Genomic DNA, 26,658 nt, shown 5'->3' with positions numbered 1-26,658 from the left:
ACAGGAGCTGCTCATGCTTGTTTAAACGCTGGCCTTGGTTGTTGACGGCCTGTTCATACAGGGAAGAGCCTGCTGGGTCCATGTTATGGCGAGTTTGTTCTGACACGGCTCAGAGAACAAACGGACCCAATAATGCAGTGCTCAGAGAAGATTTATTAACAATGGTTCTGAGACGAAGAAGTCTTGGCCCTTGAAGGCTGTTCGAGCAGGGGGGGACGAGCAAGGCGAAGGCCCAGGCAGGATGCGTCTAGATCCGGTCCTGTAGCAGGGTTCAGGTCGCAGAAAAAAGGCAGAGGTACAGACGAGGAGCAGGCTAGAGGCAAAAATCCACAAGGTCAAAAAGTGTATCAAAGGCAGAGGCACAGACGAGGAGCAGGCTAGAGGCAAAAATCTACAAGGTCAAAAAGTGTATCAAAAATCCGGCAAGACAAGGTAACTAGAAACGCTCGTAAGTTGCAGTGAAGGCTAACAAACTCGCAATGGAGCAGAGGGCTGTGTGTGCTTATGTAGGGAGGCTGTGGTAATGACCAGGTGTGCAGGACAGGTGTGTGGAATGAGTGCTGATGACTGAGGGGGAAAAAAAGGAAAAAGTATACAGGCCTGCTGTGGGGCTCTAACAAGTACAAGGAACAAGTCAGACATAACCTTGTAATTATAAAATGAAATTTTATAAATGTCCAGTATGAAGCTACTGTTCATTTATACAATGTTCCTGGTGGCTACAGCAGCCCCATTTCAGGCAGCTATGCATTAATTGAGATGGTCGGAAGTAGTGTTATACCGATACGGCACTAAAATAAAGTCATCGGCATCGGGGAGTACTACGAAATAATGTGCCGATGCTGCGCAATATGTGCTTTTCGAGATCTAGTTTCCAACCGCTTGACACTCAAGATGGCCACCAGCTACAGTGGTATGAAAAAGTATCTGAACCTTTTGGAATTTCTCACATTTCTGCATAAAATCACCATCAAATTTGATCTGATCTTTTTCAAAATCAAACAGATTAAAAAAACACTGTTTGCTTTACTAAAACCACCCAAACATTTATAGGTTTTCATATTTTAATGAGGGTAGTACGCAAACAATGATATAAGGGTGCAAAATAAGTAAGTGAACCATCACATTTAATATTTTGTGGCCCACCGCTTTGGCAGCAAAAACTGTTTTTTTAGGCAGCAGTGGCTTCCTCTGTGGAGTCTTGGCCATAGTTTTACATATAGTTGATGTGTGCACAGAGATATCGGACTGTGCCAGTGATTTCTGTAAGTCTTTAGCAAACACTCTAGTATTCTTTTTTACCTCTCTGAGTATTCTGCGCTGAACTCTTGGTGTCATCTTTGGTATACGGCCACTCCTTGGGAGAGAAGCAAAAGTGCCAAACTCTCTCCATTTGTAGAAAACGTCTCTGACAGTTGATTGATGAACATTCAGATTTTTAGAGATGGTTCTGTATCCTTTCCCAGCTTCATACAAATCCACAATCCTTTATCGCAGGTTTTCAGACAGCTCTTTTGACAGAGCCGTTATGCACATCAGACAATGCTTCTCATCAAGACAATTCTTACCGGGTGTGTGTTTTATAGTGGGCAGGGCTGCTTTAAACCACTCATCAGTGTTTGGGCACACACCTGACTTAAATTGTTTGGTAAAAATTGGTTTCAATTGCTCTTTAAGTCTCCTTAGGCAGAGGGTGCACTTACTTATTTTCCCCCTTCTGTCATTGTTTGCATGCTATCCTCATTAGAATATGAAAACTTAAAAATGTTTGGATGGTTGTAGTTAAAGCAGACACTGTTTTTTTTTTTACATCTGTGTGATTTTGACAAAGATCATATCACATTTGATGGTGATTTTATGCAGAAATGTGAGAAATTCCAAAAGGTTCAGATACTTTTTCATACCACTGTACGTACGCAGTTATCAAAACAGGAGTGCTCATCGCCCCTCCCAAGATGATGATAGACGTCCACGTGGCGTTCAGTCGTCCTTCTGCTGTGATTTAAAATCAGTTCATCACTAGTGGACATCTAATCCATTTGAACTGGGGCTGTGGCAGCGAATAGACGTATGTTGGACGTATGGATGAATGCAATGGCTGACAATGAGTAAATAGCAGATGCTTTGACACTGAGAATAATGTTTTAAAAATCGAGTGAGAAATAAGACAGTTATGACTTAATTTTATGACAATGCATTGACGTTGATGGGAACGCCTTTCCTGCCAACATGGCCGCCCTGGGGCCGTTTTGGCAGAGGCAATAAAAGGTCTTTTCATGATTCTGCCTGGAATTGAAATGAGTTTATCACTATTAGACATGCAATCCATTTGAAGCAAGAGGGTGGCAAATGTTCATTCATTGCCACCCTGCCACTTTCAAAGGATTGGATGTATAGCGCTGTCAATGACAGATAATTCTTTAAGCAATGTCTGACCAAGCCATGATAGCATTTAGTGTACAGTCAAGTGAGTATGCAGTAATTTAGTATACAAATGGTATAAAAATTTGGTACTGGTACAGTATCAGCAGAGGCCGGGTGTTGAAATCGGTGTCGGGAGCTAAAAATTGATAAGGGCACAACCCTAGTCGGAAGACAACGGGGAAACGTGATGGCCAAATCGTTCAAATCCTTATTGTCGTGAATGGCCACTGAGGTTTTTACCAGGCATCCGTGTTAGACCATTGGTTGTTTTGTCGTAGACCCTGTGCCAAACCATGGCGCGCCTTTGTGCTCTCAGGACTTATCACAACTGCACCCCTATCACTATATTTTGTTAAACTGAGCGAAAGCCTAACAAGACTTGCAAAAAATAAAAGGTCAAAAACAAAATCCCAGAACACATTAAGTTCCGTATAAACCGGCATGCCATGGTCGCCGGAGACTTATTAGTTTACAAGGCACTACCGCTCTAAACACATCTTTAATGTGAGTACTAGTATAACTCACACTAGACCTTGGCTCACAGATAAACTATCACAAGGTAAACACACAACTGTGAACCAGTCAAAACTACCTGCAAACTGCAGCTGTCAAAGGCAGTTTCATCCCCACAATAAATGGCATTCCTACACAAGAGTTGGTAACAGAAAAGTCATTATATGCCACGTTGCTTAAACCACTAACTGCCATGGAGAGACAGAAAAAGAACAAACAGGTTGTTCAACTCAGCACTTTCATTATTCTCCATCCACATTTTTTCTTCAGTTGTCAATGGTTTCAAAGGCCCCCAAAAAGGAAAAGATCAGTCATGACAACCAAAGTGGCAAATGTCTCATCCATGCAGTTTTTCTAACCACATAACTGTATCAGACAAAAAAATCAATATTACTAAGAAAGCACTGATATGGACTAAGTAGTACGATGCAGTAATTCTAATCTTAATCTTTTTAACATCACATTTTTCTCTTTCCCCGAGGAAAATGCATGCCAATTGCATCATTACATTCCCACATTTTACTCATTCACAGCCATTGACAGTGATAGATGTCAAATCAGATTTTAACTCGGATGAATAATATTGAATCCAGTGCTGCAACGATTAATCAATTAACAGCGAGTAAATCCATTGGAAAAAAGCTTCGAATCAAATTTTGCTGCTTTGAGTATTCATTTAATTAGAGTGGTGTTGTAATGGTTTGTTTTGAAAGTGTTTGCATTTAGTACTATTGATTTGGGTGGATACACTGCCCTCTAGTGACAACAGTGATTATGACATAACTCATTTAACGTGGTTCAATCCAGCTGCTCCCTGTTCAGATCAACATAAGTGTTTTTTTATGCATTCGTAAGTTATATATTTATCCATATTTTGTGGAAATATGTTTTTAAATGATTTGTTAAGAGCATTGTAAAAAAAAAAAAGTTAGCATTTTATAGCATTAAAGTTAGTGAACTTTTGCTAAGCAAGCTAGCCAGTTGTTCTCCCGTTGTACTTAGATCCTAATTTATTTATATATTTTATATCAGTCAGGTATTTTAATTTATTTTTAAATCAAAGCGCAATTCTGCGTAGTTTGAAGAAAAAAAAAAAAGGAATTTTGTCTTCACATTTAATGCTCTTTTAAAATGCAATCTTAGCAAGCCTTTGTTTTACATTTCTTAAAATGTATTCTGCAACGCATTAAAAGTTCCAAATCCGATCACTCAATTATTCGAACTAACTACTTGATAGATTAATCGACTACTAAAATAATCGATAGCTGCAGCCCTAATTGAATCATCATGTTTCAGTGCCACTGACAGCGATAGACTCAATTTCCAAAGATCACTACCAGCCTCAGTCAAGATGGATTGGATGTCAATCGCAGTCAATTACAGTCAAAGGGTTCATTAACTTCATTAATATTAATACATATAACGTAAGCCAATTAGGGAGATTGATGATCCGTTTCCTTAGTTAGTTTCAGTGTTGTAAATCGTGATTTTACAACGTTGCTTTGTGGTCACAGTAAAAACAGCTCATTTTAAAGCAACTCAAGTTCCTCTATCACCCTTGCATGTACTGTACTTATCATAAGCAAGGGCCCCCTGGTGGCCGAAAAGTGTCATTGCATGTAATTGACATTCCTATATGATTTTAAAATTTCACATTTTCTGGTAAAATATTGTCTATAAAAGTTGTTAAGCAATAAAACAAACAACAACAATAAATGAACAAACATATAATGAGTCAAAATTATTTTTCGAACAAATCATTTACTATTGTAACAATATGAGTAAATCATATCTGCATGTTCGATCAGTAATGTCTGCTCGTCACAGCACTTGGAAGTCAGAGATACGCAGCGAGCTCGAGACAGCTGATCAAAAGCCCGCCAGTGAAGTTAATGTTGATGCCTCTATTCTGTTCTGTAACTAAAGATCTGCCAGTAAAAAACATCAACTCTTTCAGTAAGTTTTCAAGATATCCACAAATACAAAGTAACACAACTAGCACCTTAGACGGACATTTGCTTTGCTTAGCCAAAACCACTTGAAGAACAAAGAGGCAAGATGGCTAAACGTAATTTTTTCAAACCTAAGCTTTCAAAAGCGGTGACAACTACTGAGCAAGAACCAAGGATTGAAAATGTGTTTCATGAAAAGCCAGAGAGCACCGCCAAAATGGTGAGCGGAGTTTCAATTTGCCCCACTAATGACTCTAATTGAACAACAGAGCCATCACCGGTGTTCCGCCAAATTTTGCACCCTTATAATATTTTGCTCCCAAAGCTGTTGTGGCAGTGAATAAGCACTCTCATACATTAAGTTGGACTCTCGATGTTATCCACAGGTGCTAAATTAACAAGTAACATCGTAAACATACATGTTCAACACGAATATGGCATAAACTAATTAGGACTGTCAAATTTATCGCGTTAACGGGTGGTAATTATTTTTAAAAATTAATCACGTTAAAATATTTGACGCAACTAACGCATGCACTGAATGACCTACTCACGCATTGCCTCAAACAGATTACAATGACGCCGTTTAAAGATATTGAGAGTGCAGAGAATGCCACTTGGGCTGCTTAGGGGCAGCGCCATTCCATACTAATGTTATTCCTTCTAATAGTGGGAGAATTAGTAGTTGTGAGACGTTTATGCTGTTGCATTGTGCTATTTGTGCTCCACACATATTTCTGTAAGTTTACTTTCTTTTAGTGACAATTATGTGTCTCTTGTTGTATTTTGGGTAAGATATGTACAGAGATATACAGTATATGTTATAAAGGCGAGTGGACACAGGCGTTCATTGGACCGCGCCGTTAATTGGCATAAGCTTCGGCAATTCCTTCACGACAAACATAAGTATCATTTAGTGAAAGCACAACCAAAATAATATTCCTATCTCTCAAAAAATCATAATGTTCACAAAAAGAAAAGCACTTAAATCCGTAGTAATGAGGCCCTATTCTCACACAGTTAAACAACAAAGCAAAGTGAACTGGCATTCCCAATCCAAATAGCTATGCAAAATACACATAAAACTTACTCAGACTTTGGTCACTCTATTCTTATAGTTGTTATTTTTATTCTTATTATTATTATATTAACTCTACTTTTGAGTGAAAATTTTACAAATTTTATTAAAACGAAAACATTAAGAGGCGTTTTAATATAAAATTACTATAACATGTAACTATAACATTTATCTTTTAAAAAACTACAAGTCTTTTTATCCGTGGATCCCTTTAACAGAAAGAATGTTAATAATTTTAGCGCCATCTTGTGGATTTATTGTTATAATAAACAAATACAGTACTTATGTACAGTATGTTGTATGTATATATCCGTCTTGTGTCTTATCTTTCCATTCCAACAATAATTTATAGAAAAATATGGCATATTTTAGAGATGGTTTGAATTGCGATTAATTACGATTAATTAATTTTTAAGCTGTGATTAACTCGATTAAAAATTTTAATCATTCGACAGCCCTAAAATTAATGCTTAACTACACGGCGAAGACGTAAACATTGATAGAGCGGCGTGCAGTTGTTGTGTGCAGCTAACATGGGAGGATGTGTCTGAGGAGAACTTTTCTACATGTCCGTCCGTAATTAAATATTCTTTTACTTTATGAAAGTTTGTAGTGTTTACTTAGTAACTGCGGTATTCGCGGCCATTTTTAACACTAAGTTGCAATTTCTGATTGGGTGCAAAATTTGACTGAACACTTGCGGACGTACCATATTCAATGTATGACGATTTAGGCAAAAAAGTATAGCTGTCCTAAGCAGCCTGATTTAGAATTCCCCTCAAAAATGATGGGAAAAAACGCTTATTTTCAATCTATTATTTTAAATATTCTTGTTAGATAATTTTATTGCTGACACTGCGTTTCGGGGTCATGAACATGTTGGGCCACCCCTGCCCTAAAAGTCAAACACAGTCTATGGTACTGACTAGCAGTGCAACGGTTTGCGGTTCAAAGCCGAACCGTACGGTTCGCCCTGTATGATTCAATACGCCTTTATGAACCGCGCCTTTTCGGTTTTTCAATTAATTTATTCCGAACGCTTGTGGAATTAATTTTTTGAGCTCTGTGTGCCTGTGTGTGACGTGAAGTACAGCTGTGGAGAAATTCCCACCCCGCCGCAAGTAAATGTCCGATCACTGTCATGCACCTGTGTAATAGAAGCTGAGTAACGCCCTCTCTCGCTAACGAGCGAAGTGAAAGTGAAACAAGAAAGAAAACAAAAAGCTATGGCGAGCAGAGGAGTGGAGAGACCGAATTTTGAGGAAGCACTGGCTTCTTTCAAATCTGCGGTGTGGCAACATTTCGGTTTCCCCGTGGACTACAATGCGGAGGGAGAGAAAATAGGAGGGAGAGAAAATATTGAAAAAAAAAATAATAATAATAATTTTAAAAAAAACATTTGCATGCATTGCTCAGCGCTTGTTCCCTATGCTAATGGCAACACTTATAACATGACTCCGGCACCTCAGCCGGCATCACCCACAGATATCACTTTCTCAGAGCAGGACAACCTCGGAGATGACACCAGTGAAAACACATGGCGGGCTTTGTTAATTTATTTGCAACGATTGACCCGCGTTACATTGTTCCCTCGCGGACATATTTCTTCAACAACGTATTCCCCGACATTTATGAAATGGCACGCAAAGCCATCGAAGATGACCTCGCTAAAGCGCATAGTTTCGCCGTGACCACTGATAGTTGGACGTCCCGAGCTACAGAGTGCTACTAATTAACTGTGACGGTCACTATAATTCATACCTGTCAAGTTGTACGGTCTCGGCGTAATTTTTACAAAGTGAGCACTGATTTTTAAATTAAATTAATTAATTAATTAATTAAATGTTACGTTCAAAATCTGTACGTTTTTCGTGCATTACGTTTTTTTTCCTCCGTTCGTTAATACGTTGGTTGAATGATGCGAGAAAAGTCAGAGACACGGAGAGGGAAGACTGTTTGTTGCGACGCTGTAGCAAACGCGATGCTAGGCTAGGTGGCTCCAATATTTCCTGACTGTAGCCGATAGCCTACAACCTACGTCTAGATATCTCATGCATATAGAACTGCATGCGAAATGACAGACTCGGTAGCGTTAGTAAACAGCCGCCATTTTAGACCAGTAAACTTCTCAGAAAGGCTCTGTTTTAGTGAACCTTCCTAGTGAACCTACAGTTGTGTTCAAGAGTTTACATACACTTGTGAAGAACATAATGTCATGGCTCTCTTGAGTTTCCAGTTATTACTATAACTCTGATTTTTCTCCGATAGAGTGATTGGAACAGATACTTCTTTGTTACAAAAAACATTCATGAAGTTTGGTTCTTTTATGACTTTATTATGGGTTAACAGAAAAAGTGATCAAATCTGCTGGGTCAAAAATATACATACAGCAGCGCTAATATTTGCGCTAATACTTCATGAATGTTTTTTGTGAAAAAGAAGTATCTGTTCCAATCACTCTATCAGAGAAAAATCTGAGTTGTAGAAATAACTGGAAACTCAAGAGAGCCATGACATTATGTTCTTCACAAGTGTATGTAAACTTTTGACCACAACTGTAAGTAACTTTTTATCTAAAACACTCCTAAATCGGAAAAATCTTGACTTGAGTCTATCTTTAATTGATGAAACAGTTTTAAAATTTTCACATGTCGAAAGTAGACAGAAGGGAACTAATGCAAAAACGGGAGCAATTTTATCAACTTTAGCGGTTGATTCAGTACATTAAATGAGATCCAAACATAGCAAAGGTCACTATGTTTTTTGTTGTTGTTTTTTTTTTTAGTTTTTTGGGGGGGAAAAAAAGAAAGAAAAAAAACATGAAAGGTAACACCAGTTACTTTGCCGAGTAACTTTTTTACTACTGTGTGTGTATTTCAGTAGTCAGTCACTAAACTAGCCAAAAAGCTAAGAGGCATTTTAACAGTTGAAAATGTTTACATTTTAAGTGTTTATTTCATTTTCTTAAAAGCAAAATAAAGGCAGTTTTTTAAAAAAAATGCAAAAAGCAAACCGAAACCGAACCGAAACCGTGATCCCAAACCCGAGGTTCAAACCGAACCATCGGCTAACTGAACCGTTGCACCCCTAGTACTTACACAGTACTGTGCATTCAATATATTGTTGCAGCACACTTTCTGTCCCTTCACCAGCCTCCACTACATTTAAAACATTAAAAAATTACATAAAACCAAAGCCGATTTACAAAATAAACTTGACTGTTATGAATGATAAAACTGGTGCATTTGAGAGGTAGGTTAGCTTGTTGAGGACAGAAGTAGTAGTCAGCAAATTGCCTTTTATTGATTGGCGTGACGGTGTTACCAGCTTTTCGTTTTATTTACCCTGTTCCGCAGGCTACATCCAGCACTGTTCGGACACCCTGTTTTCTCAGCAGTGACACCACCCAGCTTTTATACTCCTGCGTCCTACTCTGCGTGTTTCCAATGTACAGCTGCCAGACTTTCGCTGCTTTCCCGTCCGCATACTGATCAGGAAGACCCTCAGCGGCCACGCCGAGGGAGCGGGTCCGGAACACGCTGTCGACCGACATGCTGCAGTTGTTGCGTTTTGTCAGTGATTTGTCAAATTAAGAACGGAGCCAGTGAGCTGTCAACGTGGATTCGAGGCACATATTGCGCTTGTTATTATTTATATGAGGAAAACGGGGGCGAACAAACTTTAATCCAATGACACTCTTGTGTGAGTAAACACCTACTTTGTGATTGGCCAAAGAAAATTGCATCACGTCCGTATTTACTTTCGGTGAGCTACAAATTATTTTTTTGAATATTTTGTCTTGCAGGTAAATACTGTTTCCTTTAACACCATATATTTGGATTTTAGCATTTATTTAAAGCATTAATTTTTCCGAAAATTATTTATGTTTTTTTTTTTTTCTACCACTACACAGATTTTGTTTTTGGACGCAGAGTAAAAATTTGGAGAAGTTTTTAGCCTGTAAGTCAAAAATGGGAGCATAGACATTTTGTACATGATTTCGTCAATAGATATCATATCTTTAGGGCTAGATGTAATAAAAGTCATTTTGAGCCAACAATGACGGTGTCATGCCTGGTTGGCCATTTTGCGTCGGAGCCATTCGTCAAATATGTAACATTACAACAAGGGCGTAGGTTTGGTCTCAACTTTGGTAGGGACGATGTAACAGCATTACCTGCATATACACTTTTTGCTCGGGATGGGACATAAATAAGACCAAACAAATTGGGTTAATGGGGGTCAGGGCTACATTTCTCACGAATATGAACCTAAATGATAGGCTAAATCAGGGGTGCTCATTACGTCGATCACGATCATCCAGTCGATCAACGCTCGTGTGGGTAGCTCACGGCATTTTTTTAATGTACATAGTTAATTATGATTATGTTGTGTGTATGTTGTGTTGTGCAATGGAGCCACAAGGGGGTGGCCAGGGGTGACCACGCCCCCTAAAAATTTGTTAGCCACACCTAGGCTTGCCACCCGTCCCTTGAAATACGAAATCGTTCCATAATTGGGAATTAAAAGTTGCGTTCTGTATTGAACCAATGCAGAACGCAGTTCAGTCCATATTTCACAATTGTCCCATGGGGCGACCCCGCGCGACCCGTGGCTTCGGCGGCGGGAAGGGGCGGGCGGCGGTGTGCCCAGCTCATGCACGGCTGGCACAGACAAACACACACCTGCGCTCATGAGTGAACACTGAGCCAACAATAATGAACAAAAACGGCAGAAGATATTAAAGACAGCAAGATAGTTATCTGCCTGCCCGCTGCTGTCTGCCCTGCACTGCGCTCCACTTCCGGATTCGTTGCCTAGTTACATTGCTCGCTCTGCTCAATGCACTGCCCCGCGCGTTTTCAAAACAGATGTCTTCAACACCAGACGCTAAGGACACCCCAGCTCATCCTCAAAAGAGGAAACATCTCCAAAAAATAGACTGGAGTAGAAAGAGGGTAACCCGTGGCTCGATAGAGTCACTGACGATGATTACAAAGCGAACTGCAAGACAGGCAGGAAAGTTTTTGCAGTGTCTCACGGAGGTGTAAAACAGCATGCTGCAGGGGACCTCCACAAACGGAATATTAGGTCCCAGAAGAGCCTTCGTCACAAGTCTTTGTACCTGAAACATCCCCTGAGCTTGATTTGGTATGTTATTATGCGCTTGTACATGGATAACATACAGGCAAAATTTATATTTACCTTCTTACATCTTGCATTGATGGGAGCATAGCTAGGCTATTTCAGTTGCTACTATGGTTGATTATTTTCAGGAATGTTGATTTTTTTTTTTTTTTTTGAAACATGCATTTCTTATCAATCAATATGGAATCAATTTATGTACTCATAAAGAACATCTTGTTTTGTTATGCTAACTAATGCTCCTCATTTGGAATTATTCCTAATAGAATAACAGCAAATAAACACTGAATAAATAGTCCTACTGCAAATATGTATATACTATCTATTGATTGATTAATAGTGATACCAAAATTAAAGAAATAATTTGACATAATCCCACTCCTACCCTCTAAATTACTGCCACTGAGGTGACACAGGTGTAGCACACAGTAAAACGTGGCCAGAGCTACAATAGTGCTGATTGTGGACACATGTTAAATCAGAAGATTTTATGTGATTCCAAAATGCTAAATCAGAAGATTTTATGTGATTCCAAAATGGTGAAGAAAATGACTTTGGGGAGAACAAAGCAAGAGGCACTGTTGAAACAAGTCCTGGGTCCAAATGCAGTGGGTGATGTTCTCAAGATCTTAACGTCACTCATTCCATTCTCCATACAGACCGATGCCTCGAACAAATTGAGCAGGAAGATGTTTCCCCTTGCTGTCCAGTACTTCAGTCCAGAGTCTGGGCTCACCAACAAAATGCTGGACTTCATAGAGAATGCAGACGAGTCAGCTGCTGGAAGTTAGCTTTCCTGGAACATCCCCTTAAGAAATTTGGCTTGTCAATGGGTCTTGTGACCGGGTTCAGTGCCGACAACACAAATGTTAATTACGATATTCTCAACTTCGTTTTCACTAACCTGCAGAAAAGAAAAAAAAAACAGTCTGCTGCAAGGAAACTGCCATGCCCACATAGTGCACAATACAGTTTTCTCATCTAAAAATAGATACAATTCTATGCATTTTAGGAGTTTTGGAGATGCCCCTTTTTTTTTTCGCCTGTAAGGCTTTGGGCGCGAGGGGGGCGTCCCTTATTTCTATTTCTGAAAGGTGGCAACCCTAGCCACACCACTGGCCACCCCACTCACTGGTATAATGTCAGATTGTCGTAGCTGTGGAACTCAAAATGTTGAATGGACTGTTATGGACTATGCACATTTAATTATTAGTAACATTAAATAAAACACAATACACCAAAGTATATCAGTAGGCGTGTCCTTAAAGGGAACCTCAGACTTAAAGACTTGTAGGTTCCAATAAGCCACAATTGTTCTCTTTTACTAAAATATCAACAGTTACTGTACCTGCAAATGCCCGAAAATGAACAGAAAGTTCATTCGCCCCTTCCGATCTAAAAGGATTGGACGTCTAGCACCGTAAATGGCAGCCACTGAGTTAGCAGGGACACTATTACAGGTTTTGGGAGACACTTGTTGGTTCCCTTTTTTTTTTTCTTTTAACAGTGGCACCTTTATAAAACGATATATCGATTCTTGGCAGAAGCATATCGACACCCTTTTGGGATACAAAGTATATTGATATATCACCGTTTCGATATATTGTCACACCCCGAATAAATTTATATATGTTTGTTACTTATTGTAAATTTAAGTTCATTGTCTGTTTTTTATGTATTATTATCATTATTATTGTTTTAAAAATTTTTAAGGTAATAAACATTGTTTTAAAAATATATTTCATTCATCTTTTGAGCCTCTTATACACAAGTTTCTGAGGTATTTCCGCATGTCTGCTGGCAACTTCCGTTTTATAATTTCTCCATCCAAAACAACAGTGGAGCTCGAGTGACATTACTCATCAAAATCCCTTAAAAAAGACAATTTGGAAATACCGCATCCATCTGCCATTATCACAACAGGGGAGGACAATATGTTCATGAAGACATATGTGCAATCAAGCTCGTGCCACCACAAAGACCGGGTGCTTTTGTAGCCATTTTGCCGCTGTGTTATGGAAGGTATGTTCGTCGTATCCCTGCATTTTTATGTGTCCGGTGCTCAAAAAAATACTAAAGCTAAAATCTTGCGCATGAAACGACTTGTTGCCTTTGATATTGTTATTTCAACAAAGCTTTGTAATTATGATGATCTTTAATATTCTTTACTGCAACTACTATACTGCTGTGACTGCAACACATATGCTATCTGCTGCTAGTCTGTTGCTAATAAGTACGTGTACGATGTCAATGCATAAATGCAAGTTTTACAAATTTTTTGTTCATTTGTTTTTGTTTACAGGTGGAAAATGCTGTCAGGCAAGGGAAGACAAGACACTTACTGTACGTTGAAGGACATATATTGAGACTACTTGGATTCTACCCGGAGGCGGCTGGGAGATACGCAATTGGAGCTGGAATTACCGAGGACAGCGGGAGAAAGCCCGTCTGGAGGCCGTTGATGTTCTTCGTATTGTCGGGTGAAAGTTGTCGAGGCGCCGGAGCTATGCTGTCTGATATCATTCTCGTGTGCTATTTTTCGAATAATTTTATAGAATTTGATTTTTTGACCTGTTTTGCACATACACCAATTGTTTTAAATAAAACAAGAAATGAAATCACGTTGTCCAAATGATTTATTGCGATCAACATCTTTAATAAAAAATAATGACGTACTATTTTTGTTTAGCCTATATCTACATACCTTCTAGTATTTCCTTGTAACAACAAAATCTGTGTCAGCCCTCCTTCATTTGGTAATGTAATAAAAGCAATATTATTTGTAATTTCACCTCATTTTGGTCACTCAAATGGCCGGCGTATAAATCTACACCTCAAGTCAACACGGGCTGTTATAATTTTGTCCACGAATAATCAATGAAGTAATAAGAAAAATCATGTAATCTTTTAGGTATATCCGTAGGTTTAAATCACATCCTTAACTTCTTTTCTGCAGCTGGTTTCGATTTAAGGCGTATGGTGAGGTAAATCCACACTAGTGCTTTGAAGCTGGATGCTCTTCAAAATATTCCACTTCAAACTACATATATGGGCACTTCCAGGAGTTCAAGCACAGCACAGAACGTATCGGTGTGTCATCTACATCGTGCTGAATCCATTTTTGGAGGTTCCGTGGGTTCCTCTGGTTTGGTTTTGCAGTTTTAACTTTGCCAACACACTGCTTACTTCAACCGCAACGAATGATGTTTTTTCGAAACCGAAAGTTCGGAGTAGACCTTTTCCAAGATGGCGCCGCCCATCTTTCGCTCAGGAAACTTGTCTATACTCACAAGGGTTGTGGAGGCGCTGGAGCCTATCACGGGGCAGGAAGCAGAGTACAAACTCAACTGGTTGCCAGCTAATTGCAGGCAAAATGAGTTAAACAACCAATCACGTACACAGTAATACCTAGGGACAATTTGGAGTGGTCATTCAGCCTCCTATGCATGTTTTTGGGATGTTTGAGGAAACTAGAGTATCCGTAGAAAACCCACACAGCCACAAGGAGAACACCACACTCGAAGGCCAGGGCACAAGATTGAACCCTTGATATCAGAACTGTGAAGCAAACATGCTACCACACTTCTCCATTATGCCCATTAATCAAGTGGCTTCAGGATCAAACAACTGAACACAATATTAAAAAGGAAGGGAGGGAGTTCCTTTTTCCTAGGGTCATTATTTCTCGTTCACCGATTTCTCTCCACTGATCTATGGCCTTAAAATGTCAAGTTTACTAATGGTGAAGTTGTTCATTTATTACAAGTGGGGGTTAGTGTTTACATATTGTCTTATCTGCTATAGCTAACTGGATAAAGGCAGTTCTGGGTGGTGTTCAAAGTTTCCTCTCCATTTTATTACCGAGAACACACAGACTAACACACTGCTTCATCTGCGTGACATACATTAACCCTGTTGTTACACTTCGCTTTTAACTACCGTGCATAATAAATCATGTTAATTAAACATGATAACATACAAGACTTTTTTTTTAATAATACCATGTTGATATATAAAGCAAATACATTTGAAGATTAAGCAAGGCATGCCCAAAATGATGACTGGTAGTAGTGATGTATTATTTATACAAGCAATAGACATACATGAACTTTACACAATTACACAGATTGCAGGCTGCACAAAATTTTTAACTTGTGAAAATGATTAACAACAACAGTAGATGGTGCTCTACGACAGACAGCAGTGGTGCAGGTTGGGGGCGTTTTCTCTAAGGAAGCCAAGTTTAGCCATATACTTTATTTAGTAAATACCATATATGTAATCAGAAAATGTTGAGAATCATGAAAATTCATTAGGCATTTTGTCATTAACAGTATAAGTCACTGTTGCGGCTGAAAATGTTCTGTGTTAGACATTCAAACACATGTAGCACAGATTTACTTCCACAGAATAGCATTATGAATGGTTGATTAATATGTAAACAGTTTTGGCACTGGTCTTTGTAGTTCAAACATGTTTTACCCATGGTTTTGTAGGGTTTCCGCGAGACTGTGGCTTCCTCCCATGTTGCAAAAGCACACGTTAGATTCAACGATGACTGTAAAAATTTTTTTACATGAGTGAATCTTATTTTAGGGTCATTTGTTTATTGATTGCCTACCAGTGTGTGCTGTACTCCCTGCTGGGATATTTTCCAGCTCAGCTCTGTAGTAGAAATTAGCCGCAGTGGTATCACAATGTAAAACTGTAAGTGCCAAGCATTTACTAGTGTTGCACTGATTTTACCACTGAATTTTACGATACTGTTTCTGACAACCAGTTGGATGCCATCGGTCGATTCCGATACTGTACCGATACCACGTTTTCTTTTAATTTCTTTTAATACTAAATTCCTGCATACCTACTTGACTTTAAAATAATTGCCATCATGGCTTGGTCAGACACTGCTTCACACATTGCCTGCCATTGGTGGCTCTGCTCCACTAGTGATAGACTAATTGGTAGGAGGGTGCATTTTGGCCAGAGGAAGAACACATTTTATTTGCTGCCAAACCTCCCACTTCATGGATTTGATGCTTACTAGTGATAAATTCATTGAAATTCACAGCAAAGCAATATTAGTAGCCACATAATTGGACATCTATCATCATCTTGGGAAGAGTGACATGTTCTTGTTTTTTTATGGTGGAATGTGTAGCCAACAACCATCTTGGGTAGGGCTACCAGCGGTTGGAAACGAAATCTTGAAAAGTACATCAGCATCGGCATGTTATTTCTTAGTACACTACTCCCGATACTGTTGATGCCAACTTAGTGCAGTATCGGTACCGATATCAGTCAACACTAGTAATTACTGAAGCTAAAAATAAAACTTCAATGTACAGTATTGCAAATATGGTATTGAATATAACATTAAACTAGGGCTGTCAAACGATTAACATTTTTAATCGAGTTAATTACAGCTGAAAAATTAATTAAGCGTAATTAATCGCAATTCAAACCATCTATAAAATATGCCATATTTTTCTGGAAATTATTGTTGGAATGGAAAGATAAGACACAAGACGGATACATACATTCAACATACGGTACATAAGTACTGTATTTATTAGAACAATAAATCAACAAGATGGCATTAACATTATTAACATTCTCTTAAAGCAATCCAAGGATAGAAAGGCTTGTAGTTCTTAAAAGATAAATGTTAGTGCAAGTTATAGAAATTTTATATTAAAACCCCTCTTAATGTTTTTGTTTGATTAAAATTTGTAAAATTTTCAATCAAAAAATAAACTAGTAGCTCGCCATTGTTGATGTCCATAATTACACCATGCTCACGCATTGTGCTGAAGCCCATAAAATCATTTGGGCCCAAGCGCCAGCAGAGGGCGCCAAACACCAAAAAACAAGTAACAAGCGGACATTACACTGCTGTCATTTTAATCTGTTTGAGCGGGGCATGTGCGTTAATTGCGTCAAATATTTTAACGTGATTTTAAAAAATAATTACCGCCCATTAACGCGATAATTTTGACAGCCCTATATTAAACATAATATTGGTTTGCTTATCTCTTTTACTGACATTGACAGCAAGAGACGTTAAATCTATTTGAACTGGGATAGCTGAAGGATCATGTTTCACTGCCATTGACGTCTCCCGCCAATGAATTAAAAATGACAGTTACTCCACGTACAAACTTAAATGTTCATTCAAAAAAAACAACAACAACAACAACAACAACAGAAAACCAGTGTAATCATAAAGTATTGTGTTCACCACTAGGTAATTTCCACAGGAACACTTGACCTTTGGTTGGAATTCTGCTCTCTGCGTTTCTGGCGCCTAATCATATAAAAACGTCCAACGCAAATAAACACAATCACAACTGAAACAGCTAAAATCCACAACCAAATAAATGTGCCTGCAGATAAAGAGGAACCTTTCATAGTGTCATTGTCAGGCTTGGCATAACTTCTGACAGAGGGAGTGGTGATGACAAGATGATCATCAACCACTTTAATACATTTCACCTGGTGTTTTAGTACATAACCGTCTTTACAAGCACAGACAAAACTTCCAAATGTGTTTTTACAGTCCTGGTCACATTCATTCATTGAGCACTCATTAATGTCTTCGCAAAATTTTTCATTGATGATAAAACCTTTTGGGCAGAAGCAAGCACTGTCAGTGTTTCTCTCACAAACGGCGGGACATCTCTCCTGCGCACAGTGGATTTGACACCTCTTAGGATCCGTTACGTCCGGTGCGAATCCTTGGAAACAAGAGCATTTGAATCCATCTTTTACTGGAGTGCATTGGTGCTCACATGGAGCACCTGAGCAGCCCTTTGAACTCCGAAAAAATGTTTCATCAGATAACCCTTGTGCATGGCATGCCTCTTTGTGGGAGGTTCTGCACAGAAATCCGTCAATTTTATAAGAGCATGGCCACTCTTTGAGCTTTTTCTCATTTGAAATTGAGACACAGCTAGGAGAACAGATTCTAACATCATTTTCCCACACGATATCAGAAGGAACAAAGTTCCCGTCCCCTTCAGCAGAGCTCCATTCATAACCTCTCATATGAAGTGAGAGGTTGCTGCAAGCATTAGTTGGCAAATGGAGTCCAAGCCAGAAGTTTCCAGTTAGTTCTTGTCTCACCATCTCAAACAATCTCTTATCTCCTGCTGACTGAAATGCCAATAGCTTTCCTTTCCTGGCATGACATTGTTCTTCGGCGGTTGTAAAATCCACTTTGTCTCGGTTGACAAACAAGCAGCTGCTACCAATACAGAAAGGGCTGCAGGCACCAGCATGTCCAGTACAAATACACGTGTTAACAGAAAACATAAAAAAATACCATGCCAAAAGAATCTGGAAATTCAAGCATGCCATGTTGCTGTGCTGTAGTTCATCTTCAAATGTTTGCTGGCTCACGGAAAACTCGGAGCCCTGCAGGCGACTGCGGAAGGAAAGTTAAGGCAGGAAGGAAACCTGATAAAGACTTAACTGCTGTGTTTTTCCAATGTGAAGCACAGTGGCCATAACACACATGTTCAGAACAAAAAAAAAAGTTTTTTTGTCTAAAGAGTTGTAAATGTGAGTGCAAGGTTCTTTGTTCATAATGCATGTGCCCTGTTATTGCCTGGCAACCAGTTCAGGTAGTACCTCAGAGTCACCTGGGGTTAGTGTTTTGGCAATTTTCATGAACAAAATCAAAGTTGTCTTCGAATGTTTGATTACAATTTTATTTCTTACATAGAGGTGTGAACCCTCTGCACTGATACCATTTTTGCTCCCTTTCTATATAATCACTTGAATATAAAGTAGTTCTATCATGGCTCATTCAGACACTGCTTAACTCATTGGCAGCCATTGACGCCGCTAAACTGCCAATCCATTTGAAGTGGGTGGGTTGACAGCGAATAAACGAAAGTTCATTCGCTGCCACCCTCCCAGTTCAAATGGATCGAATGTCTACTAGCGATAAACTCGTTTAAATTCACAGCAGATTGGTGATTGGCCGCCACAAATTGGATGTCTATCATCATCTAGGGAGAGACAACAAGCACTCCTTTACAGCTGGCGGCCATCTTTGATAGAGCGACAGTTGGAAACTAGAGCTCGAAGAGTACATATTGTGCTGAATCGGCATATCTTTTCTTTGTGTTCCCTGATACCGATGAAATGATTTACCAATACCAATACGGTGCTAATGCAGTACTTCTCAAATAGTGGGGCGGGCCCCCCAGGGGGGCGCAGAGTGATGCTGGGGGTGGCGCATGTGATCTTGGGGAAAAACTTTTTTACCGTACTAGAATAAAGTGTAGTTACACATCCACTTTGTGGGTGACAGTGCCGCTCACATTTTCAGCGTGTGCGCGATATTTTTAACCAAACAAGAGCACACAGCAAAGAGCACTGGAGATATGAAAAGGTAAGACAATGAAATATGACAAAGCTTATGTAGCATTTGGCTTTGACTTTTAGTACAGTGGGAGATGAGGAAAGACCAGTCTATTTACTTTTTGTAAAAATGTTTGCAGCGGACAGCAGGAATTATTTTTTTCAGCAAAAACGTGCCGAATATTGCCAACAATCCTACCACTTTGTCAGTGTTACATCAGTAAACCGGCGAGCACTGTCAGCATCATATAATGTGGTATACCAAGTTGCTCAGTGCAAAATATTCCCACACCATAGGAAAGGAGCTGATACTGGCTGCAGCAAAAATAAAAACTGTCCCTCTGTCCAATGACATTGTCATTTTTTTTTTTTCGATTTAATTTTTGTTTTTCAGTCTAATTGTTTGGCATATTGTCCTCGTGAGTCAATGTTGTTAATCTATTTGAATTTATTATAATTTTATTATTACATTATTATTATTATTATTTATTGTTATCAAATTTTATTTTTCCGTATCAAACGGTCAAAAAATGTATCAAGTGCATTTTTACAGTACGGTTGTAGTTTTTTTTTCTCTTTCTACTTTTGTAAGTTGATCTATATAACTTTTTTCTTTAATAATAAAAAGAACAAAATGTTATGCAGAGGTGTTCTTATAATAGTAAGAATTTTATATACAAATGATAATACAGTATATTTACACTGGCGGCAGAGTTGGGGGGGACGCGGAATGTTTACGTCTTCCTGGGGGGGCATAACAGAAAATAATTGAGAAGCACTGTGCTAACGATAACTTGATTTGGTTCGCTATATCAATTAAAATCGAAAGAAATGCAGAACATTTATCGACATCATTTTTTAGACAGGCTGTTTTTGTTTAAACAAGTGTATTTTTTTTCATGTGTCTGATATGTTTCAGCAGCAAAATAGTCAAAAACATCAAAATTGCATTGTATTTTTTATTTAACTATGTTAAATAAGTACATGATATCGTATTAAATCGATCAAATGCCGTTGAATCAAATCGAATTGTGGCAGACTTTGTTGAACTGGAAAATATTGTATCATTGCCCAAAGAATTGATATCTTATCATATCGTCCTGAAATTGGGTATTTATACCGCTAGTGCCAAATAGTCAGCCACCCTGCCACGACACATAAATTATAAATACTCTTAAACTATACACATAATTAAGACAATACGTCCGGTCATAGGTCATCAGTCAAGATGGATTCATAGAGTTTTTCTAAGCGTGGGTCGAATCCAGAGGACACCCAACAATAACTGTCTGTTGCACTTTTCTTTGCTTCCTTTTTCGATCGATGACATCGCACAACGGCAATTGTTAATGTCACAGTGACTAAAAGAAGTAAAGGAATCACTGAGCCGAGGACACAGATGAGCACTCTGGAGTTGACCACCTTGGTGCTCGCGAACAAGGATGCATTACTTGGAGAGGTGGGTGCCGTGCGCGGAAGAGGCGTATCCGTATGTGTGGTCACTCTCTGTGACGTCATTGTCGTCATGGATACAATCTCAAATATGTTTGCTTCATTTTCCGGGCCCACTAAGTCATTTAGTGTTTCATATGTCACATCTGGAGTGCAATTCTTTCCAGAGGCATGCACATGAAAGCCACCTGGGCATCTGCAGATGAAACTTCCTTCAGTATTGACACATTTTAAGTGACATCGCTCAGTTTCACATTCGTTAATGTCCACGCAAGAGAAGCCGTCATCTGATAAAGTAAAGCCATCTTTACAGTAGCAAGAGAATGACCCAACAGTGTTTATGCAGCCGTGTGAACATTTAGAATGTGTGCATTCATCCAGATCACGACAGTTCCCGTTCACCAATTCGTAGCCGTTTTGACACAGACACATGTAACTGCCTGGTGTGTTAACACACGTGTGTTTGCCGCACAGGTGTGACTGTTGACACTCATCAATGTCAGAACAGTTGCGTTGGTTTCCTTCCAATTCAAACCCTGTGGGACACTTGCAGATATGTCCAGACTCTCCCACGATGCACTCATACTCACAGGTGTCCATGTCGCACAGGTCTTCAGCCTGACAAGAAAGTCCATTGTCCTCAAGAGTGTAACCCTGGTGACAGAGGCATTTTACCTCATCCGAGTATTGGTGGCAGATATGTTCGCATCCGCCATTGATGTGAGCGCATTCCCGATGTTCAGTTCGGCAAAACGGACCTGGTACAGTCCATTGATATTTCTCATCACTCTTGACGCACATAGAAAAGTGTGACTGTCGGTCACTGCATGTGACTTTAGCATATGTTCCAAGTGGCAAGGATTTCATCTTGCTTTGTAGTGGCTCAGCAGAGAAAGGAGCCGTGTATGATATGTGTCCGGAGCCTGACAGATGCAGAGCATTGCACATTCCTTTAAAATAAAACTTACACACAGAAAATGAAGGTCCTTTACAAGCTCCAGCACTCCATTTTGGTTGATCGTCATCAAGGGAATTGTAACTAACCCGTACACATCGCTCAGTGCATGTGTCCACAGGCTCTTTATTCCAGTTGGAGTAGTGGGAATCTTCCTCCCCAGAGACCCACTTGAAGCCTCTCAGGGGTTTGTCAGCTAAAACGCAGTCCCCTCTGTATAGCTTTAATCCAATCCAAAATTGCTGACTCTTGTCCTTCCTGATCAGCGAGAGGAGAGAGTGCAGTATCGCTTCTTCTTCTTTGTCTCTTACTGTCATCAAGTAACCTCCATCGTCGAAGCAGCTCTGATTGGCCTTGAAAAAGCTCACCTTCTCCATATGTACAGTGAAGCAGGCATTAGATGTACACATTGTTTCATATTCGATGCCATTAAATCCTCCAAAGCTGGTGAGCAGAAGGAGTAGGAAAGGTATCAACTGCATAGTTTTTCTTAACGACAATTACACTGAAACGCCTCAAGTGTTTTCTCATGAAATGTGAGCAACATGGGATTGTCTGTTTGTAGCGAAGCGGTGCGACTCTGAAAGCAACGTTCATGTATCCTGTTTTGGACCACTAAAGACGGAAACAATGTTTAGCAGCAGTTAAAAGCTCTTTCTTTCGCCTCTGCTGAGCAGTTCCGCTTTGCGCTGGAAAACAATGGCGTACTCCATTGTGTTTTGACTAGTTCTCCAGATGTCTCCGGCCCCTGTAGACTTGAGGCTTTTAAGCTGACTCCATTAATTGTACAGAGTTACAATGCATGAACACATAGGCGTCATGTGACTAGTATTGCACCAATACCATTTTTATGCTGCCAATACCGATTCCGACATCCGGCCGTGTGGTATTGGCTGATGCCGATACTGGACCGATACACTGTCTCTCGATTTTTAAAAAAAATACATTTATTTCGAAACTAAAATAGTGCATACTCAATTGAATGTAAAGTAATTGCTTTCATGGTTTAGTCAAACACAACTTTACTCGTTGTATGCCATTGACAGCAGTAGATGTCCAATCCATTTGAAGTTGAAGAGTTGGAGGGCCAGCCTCTCAAATCAAATTATTTGTTCATTTGCTGCCAACCTCTCACTTCAAATGGATTGGATGTCTACTAGTGATAACCCATTTCAGTTCATGACAGATGCATGAAAAGACCTTTCATCCCCCTACCATCATTGGACTAGTTTTGGCTAGCTAGTCACTCCTGGGAGGTTTCATCACAGTTTTGTCACAATCAGCTGCTGGTAATTATTCTCATTACAGAGTGTGAGCGGTGTTCCCTGGACGCAGGTGCGTCCAATATCATCAGTGGCGTATTTAAACGCAGGCAACCCAAGGAAGGGTTCCCGAGATATTGTGTTGCTGGTCGCCATCGGATGGTTCTGTACTCTGGGGTCTGTTATCTGCTAATTTCGCCCCAGCCTTATTTTGTTGTCTGCCACCCTCGTTTGGAATCCTCTATCTTGTGCAGGTGTTTGACATTGGCGGGGTTTGACTTTTGTGGTGGGGGGACAAAACATATTGATGACCCCGAAACGCATTGTCAGCAATAAAATTAACTTGGAAGATATATGCTCGGATAGTAGCTTAGCCCATGCACGTACATACTATCATTCCAGCTGTGCTTGCGTGTATGAGTGCGCGCGTTTTTCTGTCTTACCTAGTGGAGAAGTAGACGCTCCATCCTTTTTGACTGGCTATTCCAGCCAGAATCTGTCCTCAGGTGGTTTTGGCAAAGCAGAGCAAATGGCCATCTCTAAGGTGCTAGTCACATGATGTGTTAAAATAATAACTTTGACCCATTATATAAATATATTTTTTCATTTTTGTTGTTTGTTTTATTACTTTACAACTTTTATAGACAGTATTTTACTAGCAAGGTCTTAATTTTAAGTTCATATATAGGAAAGTCAATTACATCCAGTGACATTTTTGGCCTCGGGGGGGGGCATTGCCCTCCCTTGATCTATTTGAGTGTATTTGTGGTACTTTTGCTACCTTGTTAGCTTTCTGGATACCACCTTGGTTAACCCTCGGCCTTATTTTGTTGTCTGCCACCCTCATTTGGAATCCTCTATCTTGTGCAGGTATTCGACATAGGCGGAGTTTGATACTCAAATCCCAGCTGTGCTTGTGTGTATGAGTGCGCGCGTTTTTCTGTCTTACCTAGTGGAGAAGTAGATGCCCCATCCTTTTTAATAGGATATTCCAGCCAGAATCTATCCTCAGGTGGTTTTGGCTAAGCAAGGCAAATGGGCATCTCTAAAGTGCTAGTCACATAATGTGTTAAAAAAATAATTTTAACCCATTATTAAATTTTTTTTGTCCATTAATTCATTTTTGTTGTTTGTATTATTGCTTTACAACTTTTATAGACAGTATTTTACTGGCAAGGTCTTAATTTTAAATTCATATATAGGAAAGTCAATTACTTCCAATGACATTTTTGGCCTCCGGGGGGGCTATGCCCCTCCTGAATCTCTGCGTATGGTATTTGAGTGCATTTGTGTTACTTTTGCTACCTTGTTAGCTTTCTGGATACCCCCTTGGTTTACCTTCAAGTAGTTCTAGTGATTCCCATGGACCTGTTGTCACAGACCCTTTTAGTTATCACACTTTTTCGCGATCATGTGTTTTGTTTGTATTTAATAAACCTTTTAAACGCCTCCCTTGTTTTCTGCTTTGGGGTACAACCTTGTTTACCAGATTCGCAGACCGAACAAGTTATACAGTATGCTTTCGCTGTTATATTGGTTCTCACTGTGGTTTGTTTGAGTCCCAAAACTATGTCTTTTCCATTATGTTGACAATTATTTTCTTTCACAGTTGTTCCTTTTTTTTAAGCAATTTATTTTTCAGAACCTGGGCTGATTTTTGGTCCGCTTCACTTTTTCAGGTATTTCCTGCTTAAGTCATTGGGAACAAATATGGCAGTATCAATCCTGAGTGTGTTTAGAGAAACCTTTGTTATACATATTTTTTTTTCTTTTTTTTTCTCGGTGAGGCTGAAATCAAATATGGTAACTTCTCACAAACAATCACTTTTTCAGTCAAGGCCATGTTGTAGTGTTCAATTTTTCTCTCTTTATAATAGAAACTTACACAAATACACACACACACTGTATGTGTGTGTGTGTATTTGTGTATCACAAAAGTGAGTACACCCCTTGCATTTCTGCAGATATTTATATCTTTTCATGGGACAACACTGACAAAATCACACTGTGACACAATTAAAAGTAGTCTGTGTGCAGCTTATATAATAAGCTGCAACAGCTGTGTGCAGCTTATAAGCTGCACACAGACTACTTTTAAAAACTCAAAATATAGCCATTAATATCTAAACCCCTGGCAACAAAAGTGAGTACACCCCTTAGAAACTACTTACATCCCTAAATGTCCAAATTGAGTACTGCTTGTCATTTTCCCTCCAAAATGTCATGTGACTCTCTACAGGAGTGCTTTCAGCATTGCTGCAGAGATTGAAGAGGTGGGGGTCAGCCTATTAGTGCTCAGACCATATGCCGCACTCTACATCAAATTGGTGTGCATGGCTATCACCCCAGGAGGAAGCCTCTTCTGAAGACGGTACACAAGAAAGCAGAAATGCGCGGGGTGTACTCACTTTTGTGATACACTGTACAAAAGAAACAGGAGGTGTCAAACACTTTTTCACACCTCTGTACAGTGTATAGTTACCATTAGCATACTTTTCACAAGTTGATAATCTATTCCTTTCACTGATTGTGCTGGTAATGCTGGTTCTAGGTGGTCTGAACACTCAGAATCAAAACATTTCCTGTGTTTGTTTAAATTCAGCGGATGGCTAAGTACAATGGCAGGAATTGCTGTCAGACACTCCCTACACTAAAACCAGCTCAGTAAAAAGACAGAAACAAAATTCATGCTTTACCCCATGTTGATTCCATACCCAGCAAAATATTGTCGGATCATGTTTTAAGAAAATAAGTTTGTGTTTGTCAATAGATAAAAATGTATTTGTCCACGTGAAGTAATCTTGAAGCCCAATAAAAACTGGTGTTTCACCGATAACATTTTTTGGCTCTTGATACAGATTCTGATTCCAGGCTTTATGATATTGCCCTATGGCGATACCATATTGCTACCACGTCTAAAAAGAAAAATCTTTGTCTTTTAATACTAAATCATTGCATACATACATACATGGCTTGGTCAGACACTGATTAACTCATTGGCAAAGGAACATTTAGTCAATGCCTCCCTCCCACTTTAAATGGATTGGACATCTCTAAACTCATTTCAATGGCGTATCGCAAGCAACACGTCACTTTCGCTAATTAATATTCATGACATTAGCTACTGTTGCTAAGTAGGGACAAGCACCGTTTTTCCCTAATAGGAAATGAATGGAAATCGTGTACGAAGGAGATGTTTACAGAGCTAAACCTACCAATTCTCTCCGAAAATGATGTGCCTGGTGCCAAATTCACTGGCAAAGATGTGGAATAACATAAAAATGTTCAGTTAAAGAGATGGCTTGAGTGTCAAAGGCTGAAAAAGACAAAAAAAATGAGCCGACCTAAGCATAGCTTTAGCTTTTTTATGGACGCGACTGACAATAACATTCTCCTGTTTCAACAAGCTATCCTTTACCATCAGCCCTGTCTTTCTTTTATATCCTCTGGTTGTCCTACGTCTCTTACCGTTCTTGGGGGTAATTTAGTTAGCTTTGTGTAGCGATCGCA

General features: G+C 39.4%; 3 protein-coding genes across 3 annotated transcripts in view; all 3 read right to left on the bottom strand.

Annotated features, from left to right (window-relative positions):
• The window catches only part of gnmt (glycine N-methyltransferase), a 32,654-nt gene extending 23,004 nt beyond the window's left edge, over nt 1–9,650 (bottom strand). Inside the window, exon 1 of the mRNA XM_057860179.1 lies at nt 9,312–9,650. Within this exon, the coding sequence (XP_057716162.1) occupies nt 9,312–9,520 (209 nt within the window). The 5' untranslated portion in view covers nt 9,521–9,650. The remainder of the gene's footprint in view (nt 1–9,311) is intronic.
• Nucleotides 9,651–17,312: 7,662 nt separating this feature from the next.
• LOC130930621 (complement component C1q receptor) lies at nt 17,313–18,594 on the bottom strand. The gene has a single exon (XM_057858588.1). It carries the CDS (start codon nt 18,466–18,468, stop codon nt 17,353–17,355), a length of 1,116 nt encoding a protein of 371 aa, XP_057714571.1. The 5' UTR covers nt 18,469–18,594; the 3' UTR covers nt 17,313–17,352.
• A 1,227-nt stretch (nt 18,595–19,821) lies between these two features.
• Nucleotides 19,822–22,487, bottom strand: LOC130930620 (complement component C1q receptor). Its single transcript, XM_057858586.1, has one exon. The coding sequence runs from the start codon at nt 22,366–22,368 to the stop codon at nt 20,689–20,691; it is 1,680 nt and encodes a 559-aa protein (XP_057714569.1). The 5' UTR covers nt 22,369–22,487; the 3' UTR covers nt 19,822–20,688.
• Between the last annotated feature and the right edge of the window lie 4,171 nt (nt 22,488–26,658).

This window comes from Corythoichthys intestinalis, chromosome 15, assembly GCF_030265065.1.
Source record: "Corythoichthys intestinalis isolate RoL2023-P3 chromosome 15, ASM3026506v1, whole genome shotgun sequence".
NCBI classification, from domain to species: domain Eukaryota; kingdom Metazoa; phylum Chordata; class Actinopteri; order Syngnathiformes; family Syngnathidae; genus Corythoichthys; species Corythoichthys intestinalis.
The sequence above is the reverse complement of the archived record's forward strand: the minus strand, read 5'-3'. Positions and strand labels throughout refer to the sequence as shown.